Genomic DNA, 15,577 nt, shown 5'->3' on the forward strand with positions numbered 1-15,577 from the left:
CTCATCTCCCCCCCCCAACTTTACCTTATCTCCTGCAAACCATGGGTGAACCCAAAGAACTCACAGCAGAGCTTGATCTTCCCAAAGATGCTCAGGGATGCCCTCTAAGTCCTCTGGCTTCCATCTCTCCTGAAGCACAGTGTCCATATCCTCAGACATGGTGCATCTCAGGGTGATGTTCAGGCACTAAGTTAGAGCATTACCACGATTAGACTGCTCTTAGGGAACAGCCCAACAGGATACAGCCCTGTCTCCTGGTCTCTGCCACTATTGTCAGGACCACTGAGCATGAGACAGCTGTGAGCACATGGCTCTGAACCTCACATGAGGACTGAAATTGTCCAGGAAACAGGCCGTGCTCTACCTACTGGTGCGGTGAGGACCTCAATACAGATTCCAAAGAGATGAGGTGAAAAGAGGACAAAAGGAAACAGGGGCAGGATCAAAGGCCTGACTGACTGAGTTGCCTATGGGAACGTCTCTGAGTGTGTCAAGGACACAGCTCTGGGAAGCCCTTTGGAAGGAGAGTGTCCCCTATCCCCAGTGTCTTCTTCCCATGAGTGTGCAATCTGCAGACATGGCAAGACTCCAGGACAACAGAAAGACATGACTCAGGACAGAACCAGCGCTTAGACCTGGAGGGATCGAACTCTGTCTGTCCTATCAGGGACTAAAGTGTCACTGTGGAGAGTCTAAACTGGACCTTAGGCCGATGACTGGAAGTTTTCATTTGGCAAACTAAGCTTTGAGGTTACTCTGTTGGCAATTTCAAACACTGTGCCATGAGCAGCACTGAGAGGCTCTGGTGGCAAACAGGGCCAGAGCAGATGCAAGGGCAAGAGTGCGGGGCCAGCTCCAACTCACAAAGTCAGGGCTGTAGCAAACCATGGCCAACTGTATGCGGGTGTCCATAGCCTGGTTCTCCAAAATGTCCACACGAATCCTCTCCTCCTCTGTCTCTCCACCTGCAGCACACACAGGCCAGACTCACCCTCAGCATCCCACTCCAGATAAGCCAAGAGGAATATATGGTTCTGTCCCTAACCCTGCAGCCAGCCCCAACCACTCTGTTAAACCTTATAGGCAGTGAGATACAGGATGGCATTGCTCTGGGTGACCTTATGTGACCCATCAATTAAGTAAGGCAGCTGAACAGACAAGCAGGGAGGGTCAGATGAGATAATGGGTCCCTCCATCCCTTCCCTGGATGAGAGCAGACACGGGGCCTGACCCTCAGTGTGCCTGCCATGGGAAGCCCTCCATGGGCACAGTGTGCACTGAATGAGAGAGCTGGGACACAGCCCATCACGAAACATTGTGCAGCCAGCAGGGATGGAGCAGGAGAGCAGAAACACTGATCCTAAACCCTCATCCAGGCCAAGAGATGAGGTGAGATCACCGTGTCTTCCCCAAACCTCCCCTCCCCTGCACCTATGTTGAGAATCCAAGGCCCAACTTGAATTTTCAACCCAGCCACTGGCTTCAGTCATAGTCAGGAGCTGTGGACAAAATGACAAAGATTGCTCTCTGTTCACTCCCCCTTATTGAGGACCTTCCCAAGAAATCAAGGACAAGACTCCCTGAAGCAATAAACCCGCAGCCTCATGCACTGCTTCCCATTGGAAGGCTGCAGAGATGAAGCTCACGTCACCCCTGTGGTAGGACTGTGGGCCCTACTTAACTAAGCTTATACAAGTCTGCATACCCTCCAAAGTGAAATGTGGCCCAATTACAACAAAAGGAAACTCAGCCCTTCATTTCCATTACCCTGTCTTAGAAGACCAACTTCAAGGAGGTTTCTGGAAGGGCACATTGTAGTTCCAGCAGGAGCAACCTAATAACAACAGGAGGACGAGGCGTGGTCTGTTGGACATTGATGGTTAGAAAATCAACAAAAGTCTGACAAATAAATGTTGTAATCACCATTGCACTCGGTGTGTTATCTCTTCTTCTTGTGGCTTGGATCTGTGGACGAAGCAGGAGGATGGTGTGAACCACCCATGAGACGATGAAACCCTGGCAGGGTGACTGCCTCACTGCCTGAAGAGTCTCCACCTTACTACTAACAACCAGCCCTCTACACATGCACACACCACACACACACACACACACAAACACATGACACTCTTGTGTTTGAACTCCTGATAGGCAAAGCTTTCCAGCAACTTCTGAACTAAACCCATATTTTAAAATCTATTCTTAGGTACTCCCCAGTCCTGTGAAGCCCCTCATTCATCCCACATATGTTCCAGTGTCATGGGCCTGATATGAGTCTCCAGCAGGTGGAATAGGGCCTTTGTTTGTACAGCCTTCTTATGGAGGCCTGGGTAGGAGAGAGGCAGGACTTGGCTGCAGTCTCCACTTGAGCCACTATTCTACCTTTCTCCAACTCCAGACATTCCACTAGCAGGCAGAAGAGAAGTGCTGTCCAATACCATTGTGGTTTATCAGAAACAGGTCAGGGCACTCAGGAGCCAAAGGAAGGGCTGGACTGGCTGGCTGCCCACACTGGTCTGCCAGTGGCTTCCTGGTTGGTTATGTCCACAGGGAAATGGCAGTTTAGTTGTAGACACTCTTGATGGCCAAAGTGGAACACTGTTATTATGACCCTGGCATTGTCATTTCTTCATTCATTATTAACTCCCTGCCTGGGCTCTGGGTGGCTCCTGGTGGCTGAGCCAGGACAAAGTAGGATACCTCAAGCCTGAGAGATTAGTGTCTCTGTGGTCTATAACCTTTCATAGACAGCAGAGGGCATGCAGGACTCTGCTAAGCTGGGCAACAGAGCCACATACAGGTACGACTAGTGGATGCAGTACAGATATTCAGGATCACTGGGCACTGGGCAGATGTAAAGCAAACCACAGTGAGATACACCTTCCCCAGAAAGAACTGCCATTCTCACATGGGGGCTGGTGAGACTGTGGGCAGGAGAGAACATTCGACACTGCAGGTAAGAGTGTCAACTGTCACAACCATTAGGGAAAACAACCTGGTGTTCCTCGAAAAGATAAAACTAGAGCTACCACGTGATCCATCAGTACTGGATATACATCCACAGGGAGTGAAATTACAGGAGAACACACTTTATCATAGCCAAGAAATGGATGCCATCTAAGAGTTCATCAACTGATAAACAGATGAGGAAATGTGTTACTGTGCACCATGGAATACTATCTAGCCATAAAGAAGGAAAATCTCTAACCAAGAATGCTCGGAAAACTCAATAGTCACATGCAAAAGATAGAAATAAGATTCCCCCAACTCTCATCCTGTACAAAAATAAATTCCAAACGAACCAAAGGCCTTAAGTGTAAGAGTTCCATAGACCTCAAATCTAAGAGCAAGACTGGGCAAGTGAGAGGGCATCAAAAAGAAAGTTGCTACACAGCGAGGGAAACTCTCAGGAGAGGAAGAAGACACATTCCGAGTGGGGGGAAGTCTCAGCCAGCTGCTCATCGGACCAGGGATTAATATCCCAAACACGAAAAGAATACAAAAGTTCAGCCAAGTATGACAGCACATGCCGGCAATCCAAATACCAAGAGGCAAAGACATGAGGACCCCAAGTTTGACCCCAGCCTGGGCTATTATATAGTGGAACTTTGTTAACAGACAAAAAGATAAAAACCATAACAACAAAATACTAAACAAATAATGAATGGGAAAATGCTCTGAAAGTTGCTGCAGATAACAGCAGCTGTGTTTTTCAGATCTTTGGCATTTTTAGTCATCAAGGGAAAGCAAATGAAAGCTAGGCTGAGACTCCACCTCAGCTCTGTCAGAATGCCACTGAAAAATACAAAACAAACTGTCAAGGAAACAGTAGTTATATACTGTCTGTAACCGCACAAAATAGAGCAGCTCTATAAAAACTGATCCTCAGAAAACAAAACAAACAAACAAACAAAAAACAACAACAAAATGTCTGCCATACAACCCTGCTTCAACACGGCACACCCATGTCTACTGCAACTAGCTAGAGTAGCCAAGTTATGGGACCAGCCTAGGTGCAGCGCAACAGATGTGTGGCTAAATAAGATACCATGGAGTGTTATCCATAAAGGATGGAGCTGGCACTATCTAAAGGAGTTGGGGAGCATCTCACTAAGTGGAGTAAGCCAGATGCAGGTGACAAATGTTGCATGCTTTCTCTCATGTAAGGAAACAGATAGCCCTGTGTTGGAAAGGGATTGTGGGCTTCCCAAACCCTAGGCACGGATACTGCAGGGAGAGGATGCTAAAAGCCATCCTCATGTTTGGAAGGTCCACTCCTATCCTTACCAGATCCTGGTGCTTTTGAACACATCTTCCTTCTCGCAGCCTGTTGGAACAGCCTTTCCTGCCTTCCCTAGCTGCTGAGAAGAAAAGCCTCCCGAAGCCGGTGTGTTGATAGCTCCCTCTTCCCTGTCCCTTGCCTTCCAGGTGTTTGTGGACCCCAGAGGGCCAGGGAGGGGACAGCAGGGCCACCATACAAAGTGGAACTGGAGACACTGCCCACTCAAAACATCATGAAATGACTTTTTACACTGTTAGAAACTGGATGGGAGACAGCAGACACCATCAGTTGCCTCAGAGGGTTATGTCCTGTCCCTGTGTTGAGTGTTTCTATTGAATTTGTTGCTAGTTTTTCTGCTACCTTCCCAACAACTATGTAATAAACCTTATAGATTCTTAAAAAAACAAAAACAAAATGAAGAATTACTAGAAATGAGAGAGGGACAAGTAGGGACTGGCAAGGGAATTGAGGGAGGACTGTGAGGCTATGGAAGGGAAACAGTAAGCTATAAGGGAAGTAAATATGAACAAAGTACAATATATGCCTATGTTAAAAGACCACAGTGAAATCTACTAGTTCATATAATTAACATGAATTAATCGTTATAATAAAAAACGTTTCTAAAGAATAAAATCTTGAAATCTTGCAATATGCATGGATGCAATTAGAGACCATTAAGCTAAATGGCACCTGCCAGGCATGGAGAGATTAAGTCCCACCTGATTTCAGTCAGAGCTAAAGCAGTTCATCTCATCCTTGGTGAGACTCCAGCCAGCCAGTATACTGCATGCCTACAATCCCAGCATGCAGAAGCAGAGGGAGGAGGGTCAACATACTGTGAGGGTAATGTGGCCCATACAAGGCTATGCCTCAGAGGAGGAAGAGAGGGGATGAGGGCAGGGAGAGGAAGGGGGGGTTCTGTGGGAATGGGGGTCACAAAAGCTGAGGAGAGATGCTGTTCAGTGGGTCCTAAGCTGCAGTTGGGAGGAAGATACTCTGGTGTGCTGCTGCACAGTAGACTATACACAATGGCCATGTGTGTATTAATCCCAGTAACCAGAGGAAAGGACTTCCCGTGTTTCCACTGCGAAGAACTGATATATGATATATGATATATGATATATGTTTATGTTTAGATATGCTTGGCCTGGTTTCAACATTACATAATATTTAAGTGTATCAAAAGCATTACATGGCATCCTGTTCATACATATGGTTTTTATGATTTTGTGTAGGTTAAAAAAATAAACTTGTGAATCTGTTCTTTAAAGGGAGGAAATAGTTGGAGAGATGGCTTAGTGTTTAAGAACACATGACAGCATCCACAACTGGTAGCTCACAGCTGCCCGAATGGCAGTTCCAGAGGATCTCATGCCCTCTTCTGGCTTCTGTAAATACCTACAGTCATATAGTCATACACACAAACACATAACCATAATTTACAAATCAGGTCATTTTTCAATGAAAAATAAGCAAGGGAATGTGCTCTTCACATGATAAGGAATACACTCACATTGCTAAATTAAAGTTTCATCAAACAAGGCCCGTAATAGTTGTATGAGTTGTATTATTATTATTATTTACTTTTTAAAAGTGGGTATCTCCATCCACTATATTACCAGTGTGTACAGGAAGCAATTTACAGCTCTTGACACATTTAATAAAGCTCAGAAACTTTCTGAATGGTCTCCTCTGGGGAGTGCTGCAGCATCTAGATCGGGAAGCTATGAATGCCCCACAATACACAGCAGAGCCCCACAGCAAAGAACCAGGCAGTCCAAATGCACTCACAACCAAGTGAGGGGACCTAGGGTTACCTGGCCTGTGAACCAGGAATGACTCAGAAGCCACAGCTGGAGAAGCTCAGTCTTAGAAAAGGGTGAGAGGCAGAGCAGAGCAGCTGCAGGCCTGGAAACAGCTGAGGGAAGGGGTAGTAGGGAGGGGCTAGCAGCAGCAGTCTTGCCCTGGGGAGGCCCTGGGGGCATTGGGCTGCACGTTTGCAAAGGGAGTGAGAGACTTTCTCTATTCCTAAGGAATAAACATTTCTTTCTTTCTTTTCTTTTTTAATTTTATGTACATTGGTGTTTTACCTCCATGTATGTCTGTGAGGTGTCAGATCCCCTGGAACGGGGGTTACAGACAGTTGTGAACTGCCCTTGGTGCTGGAAATTGAACCCAGATCTTCTAGAAGAGCAGCCAGTGTGTATGATTGCTGAGCCATCTCTCCAGTCCCATAACAAACATTTCTTTTACAACTCCTAAGAAATCCTAGGTTGGAGAGATGGCTCAGCAGTTAAGATCACCTGCTGCTCTCACAGAGGACCTGGGTTTAGTTCCCAGCACTCAACATGGCACCTTGCAATCAGCCATAATTCCAGTTCCAGAGGATCTGATGCCCACTTCTGGCCTCTGTGGGCTTCTGCACTCATGTGGGGCACATAGTACATGCAGGCAAAACATTCATATTCATAAAATACAAATAAATAAACCTTGAAAAAAAAAGAAAGAACATAAACATATGGCACACAGGGAAGGACAAGAATTAAATATAAAAGCACATAATGGCTACCAAGGGCCAACGACAGCAACTATGGGGTCACCATAGCAGTAACTCCATTCTAATGCCTGCCCAGCCTTGCAAGCCTCCTGGATAGCCTCTTACCAAAGAACTGAGCAAAATGAGCAGGCTGATTTTCCCTTTGGACTCCCTCCAAATCACTCATAATGAACTGAAAGATTTACTAGAACAGAAAAAGATATCTTACCTCTAAACCTTCATCCAATCTGTTCCAAATAGAAAAGCTGCCCCCGCCCCGGGCCCCGCCACTGCCCCCTCCCCCACCAAATGGAAGTGCTGTAATGTTTTATGTTTTATTTCTTTGTAGATTTATTCTTTCGTTGTTGTAATTAATTTTTGTGTTTGTTTGCTATATATTATCAAGGTTCTCCACACAGAGCAAATAGATAGCAATAGATTAGATATGAATAACTTATGATTGGACATGGGTGAAAAGGTTATGGCGCAGGGAAGTTTCATCATCTCTGCAATTCAAAGCATGGGAATTGGTGGCATAATTCCTTCAAGTTGAAGGGGCAGATAGATGGAGGGCAAGGCTGTAAAGCTCTGCCAAGTTTTAGAGTAAAGGACCTATAGTCCATGACAGGAGAAGATGAAATGTCCTGGTAAACCGAGAGAGAAAATTCACCCTTCTGTGTTAGAATTGCCCAGGCTCTGTGAGTAGCTGGTGCCCCTCCTACTGGTGAGCTTTACCCAGGCTTTGTGAGCCCTACCTACCTCCTATACTCAAATACTAAGTAAGCTTTGCTGGAAGTAAGAGAGATGACATATTGGAGCCTATGTGATATTTACATAAGACTAGCTCTCACCTTATGTGCTAGGTAACCTAAAACAGCACAGTTATAACATCCCTAAGGAAACCAAGGCATGGACTGCATCAGAGTCTTTCAACTTTCTCCAGGAAATGACTGGGCAATGGGTAGGAAATGAATAAGGAGCTTTAATCAGGGAGATTACCAGACATTAATTCCTCAGGTGAAAACATGCCTGAGCAATGATCTACAAAGTGGCCATGCAAACGTTACAACGCATTATGAAATGATGAAATTGAGCTAGGTGTGGTGACACACACCTTTAGTCCCCGCAGTCGGGGGGGGGGTGCACAACGGGGGTGGGGGGAGATGGGGGAAGGGGTCTGTGAGTCTGAGACCAGCCTGGCCTACTAGGTGAGTTCCAGGATAGCCAGGGCTTGAAAAAAAACAAAAAAAGAACGAAAGGAAGGAAAGAAGGAAGGAAGGAAGGAAGGAAGGAAGGAAGGAAGGAAGGAAGGAAGGAAGGAAATGACTGAAATTGTTGGTGCCTATGTATATGATTTACTGTTGCCAGCAAAATTTAAATTATTATATCTGAAGAGCACAGATAATCCCATATAAAGTACTTTTATTTAGTTTTACCTTGAAGTATTTACTCAGTGATTTATTCAAATAAAAGGACTAAAGCCAGGGGAAACGGTTGAGAGATTCTGGTTAGAAGCTTTTAAATTAATGAAATCCACACATCTAATAACACTGAGATGACGGACAGAGTGTACGGAGACTACACTCACCTGCACAAAGAAGTAGGTATCCACAAAAATTAGAGGGGAGACTGGAGTGAGTAAAACACCTGCCTACAAACTAAACTGTTCATTTTGGTATGTCGAGAGGGCTCACGATGCTGTTAGAAACCTTGGAATCTCCTAATGTTCACTCTAGGTGTAATTTTAAATCACTTCAGGAGAATATCATGCAGATGACAGACTGGATCTGACAAAATTCACCAACTCCTGTCCCCAATTGGATGTGAGCCATTCTGCAGGGAATAATCTAGGATTATGCAGGATTTAGACACTGTTCTGCCAACTCATAGTGTTTGTCATGATTCCATGGGCTTAGTGACTGGCTGTTCACTTTGGGGAAATGCCTATGCAAGTCAAGTCTTAAGTCATTTTTGGAGATTGATTGATTGATTGATTGATTTATGTATTTGGTTTTCCAAGACAAAGTTTCTCTGTATAGCCCTGACTGTCTGGAATTCACTTTGTAGACCAGGCTAGCCTCGAACTCAGAAATCCGCCTGCCTCTGCCTCCTGAGTTCTGGGATTAAGTGTGTGCCACCATGCCCGGCTGGAGATGTATTTCTGGCTATAGTTTTTGAACAAAATCTTTACTAAATTAGCAACCGAACACACAGAGACACACCTTCACACAATGTACCCCAACAGGTAAGACATAAAAATATTGAAATTAGCCTTATTTTAATTTTTAATTATTTTTTATTTTTCAGATTATAATATACTTGCATCATTTTCTCCTTCCCTTTCCTCCCTCCAGACCCTTCCATATACCTTTTTTCATTAATTGTTGCACATATAAATTCTATGTTGCATATATATGTGTATATATATATATATATGTATATATATTATATATTCCAAATACACAAATACAACTTAGTCTACATGTCAGTTGTATGTATGTTTTCAAGGCTGATCATTGGTATTGGGTAACTAGAGAGTTCTTCCCTGGAGAAGACTATGTCTGCCGCTCTCAGCATTCCTTAGTCACCTGTAGTTCTTTGTCTAGAGTTGGGGCCCCATGAGCTTTCCCACCGCCCACTTTATGTCTCTGTTGGTGTTGTCCTTGTTCAGTTCATGTTTAGGCAGCCAGGATGGTGAGACTTCATGAGACTTCTGACATTCCTACAGACACAGTCTCACAGCAAACTCCTTGGTCCTTTGGCCCTTAGCAGTCTTTCACCCACTCTTCTGGAGTGATCGCTGAGCCTTAGGTAGGAGTTGAGCTGAAGATGCTATCAGCTGGGACTAGGCTCCATAGCTATGCCATTTGGTTGGTTATGGTTTTCTGTAATGCTCTCCATCTACACTGATCTGTAGCTACAAGGACAAGTTGTTGGAATATATTTCAGGATTAGGCTGGTTTAGCAAAGTGGTAGCTGTATGCTCTCCTCTAAGATCTATGGCTTCACTAGCCCTGGGCAGTTGGCTAGGTGCCCTATTCCTGGCAGGTTTTTCCTCTTGTTCAGCAAGCCTTAAGTCCAACTCAGGAGCTTGGTCACCATCAAAGTAAGGGTTATTGTGACATGCTGGTCATTGCTGTGGTTCATAGGCATGATAGTTGAGAAGGGTTATAGGTTGCCTCCCTCCTTTGGCACCATGAATGTTAGTCCCCCAGGAGAAGGGTTTCAAGTCAGATCCAGCTTAGGAGCCTCTGGGCCCTGTCTGAAGCACACAGTGTCTTCAGCAATACAGGCTTGACTCCCACTTCTCGGAGGTAGCAATAGCCTGGAACGTTCTGGGAGTCTTTTGGACAACCCTGACCAACAACTCAAAAGAGGATTGTTCATGATTGGTGTGGTTTTTGTTCAATGGCCTTTGACTCTTGGTGGCAGCATCGTTTACCCAAAGCAACTGTATCTTAAATCTGAGTGGGAGAGGCTCAGAGAGGGTGTGGAGAAGCACCAGGCCCAGTACAGATCCTGACAAAGGCTTTGATTTGGGGATCTCAAGACAAAGGTGGCCATCTGAAGTATCAAAGTGGAACACATACAAAAGAATCCTAGTCAGAGTGACTGGATACTTCTCAGCAGAAACACTGCATTTCTGAAAGGGGCGAGGCCATCTGAAATGGAAAGTTCACTCTACAGTTCTATACCTATCCAAAGTATTGCTGACATCAATGGTAGGAAAAGACATCTGAAATTACGAAAGCATGAAGAAATTTATTTCACGGGGGCTCACAAAGAGGAGGGATTAACCAAGATGGCCCCCATCCCTGGTGACCAAGACGGGATACTCTGAAGACATCAGAGACAGGATCCTGGAGACATATAGATATAAGGCAGCCATAGCACAGTGGGCAGAGAGGATCCTGGCTTTCTGCTGGGGACTCCTATCAGCCTGGATCCTCACCACTGAGACCTGCATGACAAATCTCAGTGCTGCTAGCATAAAGGAGATCTAAGCTCCCTTTGAGCTCCACAGAGCCTTCTGCAGCTGCCTCCTGAGAAACAAACAGGTGGGGCTAGGAAGGGCCAAACCCCTGCCTATCCAACTAAAATCCCTGTGAACTCAGCCTCTGCCCGGGTCACTAGGCAGCCACTGGAGATAGTAGTAAAAGCTGGTAGTGCGGCAGCCAGAGCCAGTGTGGTTCAGGCTTTACAGGAGGGACCCAAAAGAGCTGTGCAGAGACCAAATTCACACACCAGCCGTCTCTGGTCTCCAGACAAGCATGGGGAGCCCCAGGCTGAGTGCTGATGGAGAGTCCCAACTCTTCACAACAGCACAGCTGCTGGCAGGCAAGACCATCAAGTGGGCGCGGGACACAGTCATGCTAGAAGGGCATTTTGCTAAAGGAAAACTAGGAGCCTAGGCTTTAGAGGGTTTGAAAGGGCAGGGACTGGATGAAAGAAAAGAGGACCTTTGACACTCTGGGGTCAGGAAGGGGATGGACAGAAAGCAGCACTAGGGCTACAGGAAGTTCAACTGTTCCCAGAACCCCCGGTTCCCACTTCCTGCCCAGTCAAGGCTCTACTTATTGCCCCAAGTGGCCACCTTTGTATATAGGGGTGTTCGGAGGAAGCGGCTGGTCTTCATGTAAGCAGAGATCCTCTTCAGTACCTGAGAGTTAAAGAAAAACAGAAAACCAAACACTAAGATTTGCTCAGGGCCAGAGAGGTTAAACAGCTTCCTCCTGCCCACACTGCTATTACATGGCACCCATCTGGGATTAGCCTGGCCTCTGTCTCTCAGATTTTGTACTCTCTTGGCCCACTCCCTTCCTGACCTCCCCATGCTCCTCTTGCACACATCTTGCCTGGGTTTGCACACTGACTATGAATCTGTCTAGCAGGACAAAGAGGCATGTTTTGAAGATAACCCCTATGTCATCCAGTGACTCTGCAAAACCAGGGTCAAAGTTTATAGATACAGATAGATCAGAAAAGAAAAGCCAGGCTCACTGTAATCATTCCCTAAGGAGAAAGCCACACTTCTGAACCTGGTACTGAGCTTCATCCAATCCCGTCTCCAGCCTCGATACAGGCATGGACAAGGTGCACTGGCATTTACATACGCTGTTGGCCTTCTAGCAGGAGCGTGAGCCCCTAGAATATCTCTAAAGACATCAATGAGGTCCAGAGCTGCCTGTATCCAAGGGAAGTCAAGGGAGACCCTGGCACAGCTCTGCTAGTGCTGAAGCCCTGAGCAAGTATAACTCCACAGTTTCACATTTGCTTAGCCAAGCAATGGGACTGATAGTCCCCTCCACCACGGAGGAACGCTGATCACTATAAGCCTGATCAACAGATGTAGGGTGCTCGGCACTGACACTGGCAGAAAGCAATTGCTCAATTCCTGATTCTTATCCTCAGCCCAAGAAAACATCAAGGCAAAGTTGACAGCCAAGGGGAAGAAGGACCAGGGCATCACCTCAAAGCGGGCCACAAAGTCCTTCAGGTTTGGGAAGGCGTCCAGGCACGTGGGTTCGAATATAAGGTGCAGGTCCAGGATATCGTAAGCCAGGAAATCTACAAAAGTAATCTGCAAAGGGCCACGAATGAGAGATGGCATGGAATTCTGTCCCCGAGAAGAATGACAATGCTCAACTTTTCCCCCTTTACCTTTTCACCAACAAACCATGTCCGCTGGCCCAGGAACTGTGAGAAGAGCTTCACCATTCCAGGGAGCTGCTCCAAGTATTCCACCTTCAGTTTCTCCTGAGGCAGAAAACAGCTGTCACCATGTAAGTTCCTGAAGAAGGACTGGCCCTTCAGTATCATGCACGGCCCTAAATAGCCAGAGGTGGGCAGCCGTCTCCACTAAGATGGAGACTCAGTCACAGTCCAGGTCTCGATTTAACATATGAGCACTTACTTACTAGACGCCTCGGTAGCCCACCCCACCCTTCAAATGCAGTGGAAGACCAGGGAAGAATAAGACTGCCCACAGTGGGGCATCATCATTCTTGATGCCTACATGGCTGGGTACCCTGCGCACCTGGCAGGTACCAATGCCAGGCAGCATCAAAGAATCAAGAACTAAAATACTCAGAGGAGATGAGAGTCCACACAATGGGTCCAGAAGAATGAAATATACTTGAGTTTTCCCCATAAATTGAGGAGAATCTGAAGCAAAAAAGGAGAGAAAATCCTTCAGGCTGACCCTGTGCTACCTAAGGAATATGCTGACTCCAGGGGGTGTGAACAGAAGCACTCTGAGAGGCTGGAAAGGGTTCTGTGACAGTCCCTCATCTTGGACTTCATTTTCTAATCCATGGGATATTCCTGTATTTCGTGACCAGCAAAGATATGAACTAGCTGGCAGAGGACACAGGTAGAAAACACTTGGAAAACACAACTCCACTATCTAGGAACTTAATGTCCACTCTGGGAAGTCTGGACTGCACCCTAAAATAGGTGGGGCCTAAGTAAGAGCATTCATTTGATAGTTCAGTGTCATGGGGACAGCTGATGACAACACATGAAACATCCTGGAGGGTAAGAGGCTAAGAAATTCAAAAGGTAAATAAGATCTGTGCAGATTGGGAACCTGAGGGAGCTGACTCCTGACCCAAACGCTGCCTGGTCCAGCCCAGGGAGGGAGTGAGATGAGACTCACAAAGTCTGGGCTGTAACAGACTCGAGCCAGCTGATTGGAGACATCCATAGCCTGGTTCTCCAAAATGTCCACGCGAATCTTCTCTTCCTCTGTCTCCCCACCTGCAGCACACACAGCACAGACGCATCTTCAACACCTCACACCAGCCAAGCCAAGGGGGTTGTCCCCCACCCCACCCTGCTGACGCCCCACTCACACAGGTTGTGCTTGCGGGCAATGTAGCGCAGGATGGCATTGCTCTGCGTGATCTTGTGTGACCCATCAATCAAGTAAGGCAACTGCTTGGACAATAAAGGATGGTCAGACAGGATGTGAGGTCCCAGCCTTCCTTCTCTGGATTAGGACTGACATGTGGCCTGCCGTTCATCATGGCTAGCATGGGAAGCCCTCTACGAACACACTGCACACTGAATGGAAAAGCTAGGACACAGCCCATCTCAGAAACGCCACCAGGAACGGAAGCAAGTGAACAGAAGGAAGCATTGACTCCAAGCCCCTCTTCCAGGTGAGGAGGTGAGATGACTTCCCCAAACCTCCCCGTCCCCAAACCTCCCCGTCCCCCTCTACCTACATTGGGAAAGTCCAGGCCCAATTTGAACTTCTCACTCAGCCACTGGCTTCGGTCATAGTCAGGAGCTGTGATTGATGAGATTGCATAAAGAGAAATCAGCCCAGTGTCCAACACACCTATTTCAGGGACCCAACCCCCTAAGACAAGGATCTGTAACCTCACACAGTGAGCCTTTATCCCTGAAAGTTTCAGGAATAAAGAGTGCTTGGAACTGAGGGGCCTACAAAGTTTAGGCAAATCTTGATGAGGAATGTGATCTAATTTCAACAGGAGGGGTATCCACCCCTTCACTTCCAGGAGGAAGGAAGGTCAAGCCCAGCTCTCTGGGGCTTACTGAAAGAGGCAGATTCTAAGTCCATCTGGGGGAGCCCCGTAGTGCGGGAGGCGTGAAATGTAATGTAGGCACCAATTGCTAGGCGCCAATGGACAGGAGACGTCTGACCGACAAATAGCATTACCGTCTCCCATGGTGTATCTCTTCTCTTCATAGCTTGAGCCTGTGTATTCTAGGAGCAGCCGAATAGCGTGAGCTAGCTGAAAAGATAGGAATGGGGGCGGGGGACTTCTGTGTGACTTCACCTCCTCCAAGTGCATATACACGGGCGCACAAACCAGCAAGGACATGTGTGCAAGACCCTGAGCCAGACAAGCAAGGGATTCCTCTCGCCCCACCCCATCCTCACCCCCCAGCTCGCCTTCTCCTAACCCTGCAATCCTTCCCACTCATCAGGTGGTTGCTCACCCCACGGATGTCCCAGTAACCCAGTGTCATAGGCATGATGCTGGTGCCTGAGACTGAGTCCACCGGCCTCCGGTGTGAGCAACTTTGACTTTATCCTAGTGCCCTCGGGTCCCTGGGCGGGGCTGGTGCCCGGCGTGATCCTGCCCCTCCAGACTCTGCCCCGCAACACACACCCTGCTCTACAGCTTTTCCCCTGACAGTCACCTACAGAAGCCAAATTACTGAGCTCCGCCCCCAACAGACCGGAAAGCGTAATAAGCGATCCCGCCTGCAGTTCCGCCCAATCGTCCAGCCCGGTGCGCAGATGCAGAGCTCTAGTAACTCCCTGCCTTTGCCGTACCGCTCTGCCTTCTTACCCTGTTGCCTTCGGTCTGTGGGAGGGTCAGGCCACTAGGAGAGGCCCCAACCCGGAAGTGCTGATTAAGCACTTCAACCCTGCTGTCAAACAAGACAGACTTCTGCGGGGCTCTGCTGATGACAGTGGTCCCCAGGTGATGTTTTTCCGTCTGGCAGAGAACATGTTGTCTTTCTGTTCAGAAGTTCCTCATCTGAATTCAAAGAGATTATTTCTATCACAGATAAACCCCTGACTCAAAAAAAGGGTGGAAAATGGAAAATTTGAAGTTTCATACATGGTCAGGATGTCTGTATTACCCAAGGACAGAGGCAGCTTTCTCTATTGAGTGACCGTCTTAGTGTGTACTTACACAGACCTAAGACTTCTGAAATGTCCGAGGGTACACAGGGTCAGCATGTGACAACTCAGGATTAGTTTATAGCAAATGCAATCA

At 47.0% G+C, this 15,577-nt stretch overlaps 1 protein-coding gene, 1 long non-coding RNA gene and 1 other non-coding gene across 8 annotated transcripts; 1 reads left to right on the forward strand and 2 right to left on the reverse strand.

Moving 5' to 3' along the window:
- Positions 1-720: 720 nt before the first annotated feature.
- Gstm4 (glutathione S-transferase, mu 4) lies at positions 721-15,329 on the reverse strand. 6 transcript variants are annotated; one of them, XM_006501020.4, is made up of 8 exons: positions 15,143-15,329; positions 14,503-14,578; positions 14,045-14,109; positions 13,670-13,751; positions 13,474-13,574; positions 12,477-12,572; positions 12,286-12,396; positions 10,558-11,475 (listed from the first exon to the last, which is right to left on the reverse strand). In XM_006501020.4, the coding sequence occupies exons 2-8, from the start codon at positions 14,510-14,512 to the stop codon at positions 11,386-11,388; spliced, it is 555 nt and encodes a 184-aa protein (XP_006501083.1). In that variant the 5' UTR covers positions 14,513-14,578; positions 15,143-15,329; the 3' UTR covers positions 10,558-11,385. The 6 variants fall into 6 exon arrangements, with proteins under 6 accessions (XP_017174951.1, XP_006501083.1, XP_006501084.1 ...); XM_006501021.4 differs by having other exon boundaries at positions 15,030-15,155; XM_006501018.2 differs by lacking the exon at positions 15,143-15,329 and adding an exon at positions 14,960-15,027.
- Gm36498 lies at positions 1,467-7,111 on the reverse strand. The gene is made up of 3 exons (XR_375962.4): positions 7,045-7,111; positions 1,924-1,965; positions 1,467-1,834 (listed from the first exon to the last, which is right to left on the reverse strand). It is a non-coding gene; the product is annotated as a predicted gene, 36498 (long non-coding RNA).
- Positions 4,176-4,306, forward strand: Gm25592. The gene has a single exon (XR_003954754.1). It is a non-coding gene; the product is annotated as a small nucleolar RNA SNORA71 (small nucleolar RNA).
- Positions 15,330-15,577: the final 248 nt, after the last annotated feature.

Source organism: Mus musculus, chromosome 3, assembly GCF_000001635.26.
Source record: "Mus musculus strain C57BL/6J chromosome 3, GRCm38.p6 C57BL/6J".
Classification (NCBI taxonomy): domain Eukaryota; kingdom Metazoa; phylum Chordata; class Mammalia; order Rodentia; family Muridae; genus Mus; species Mus musculus.

What these genes read in the sequence shown, in the direction of transcription:
- Gstm4 (NM_026764.3), bottom strand. Translation starts at nt 14,822, where the DNA reads ATGCCTATGACACTGGGTTACTGGGACATCCGTGGG. An exon ending in TCTGTTACAGCCCAGACTTT is followed by an intron (nt 12,573 to 13,473) that starts GTGAGTCTCATC and finishes TTTCTGCCTCAG; the next exon opens with GAGAAACTGAAGGTGGAATA. An exon ending in ACTTTGTGGCCCGCTTTGAG is followed by an intron (nt 11,476 to 12,285) that starts GTGATGCCCTGG and finishes TTTAACTCTCAG; the next exon opens with GTACTGAAGAGGATCTCTGC.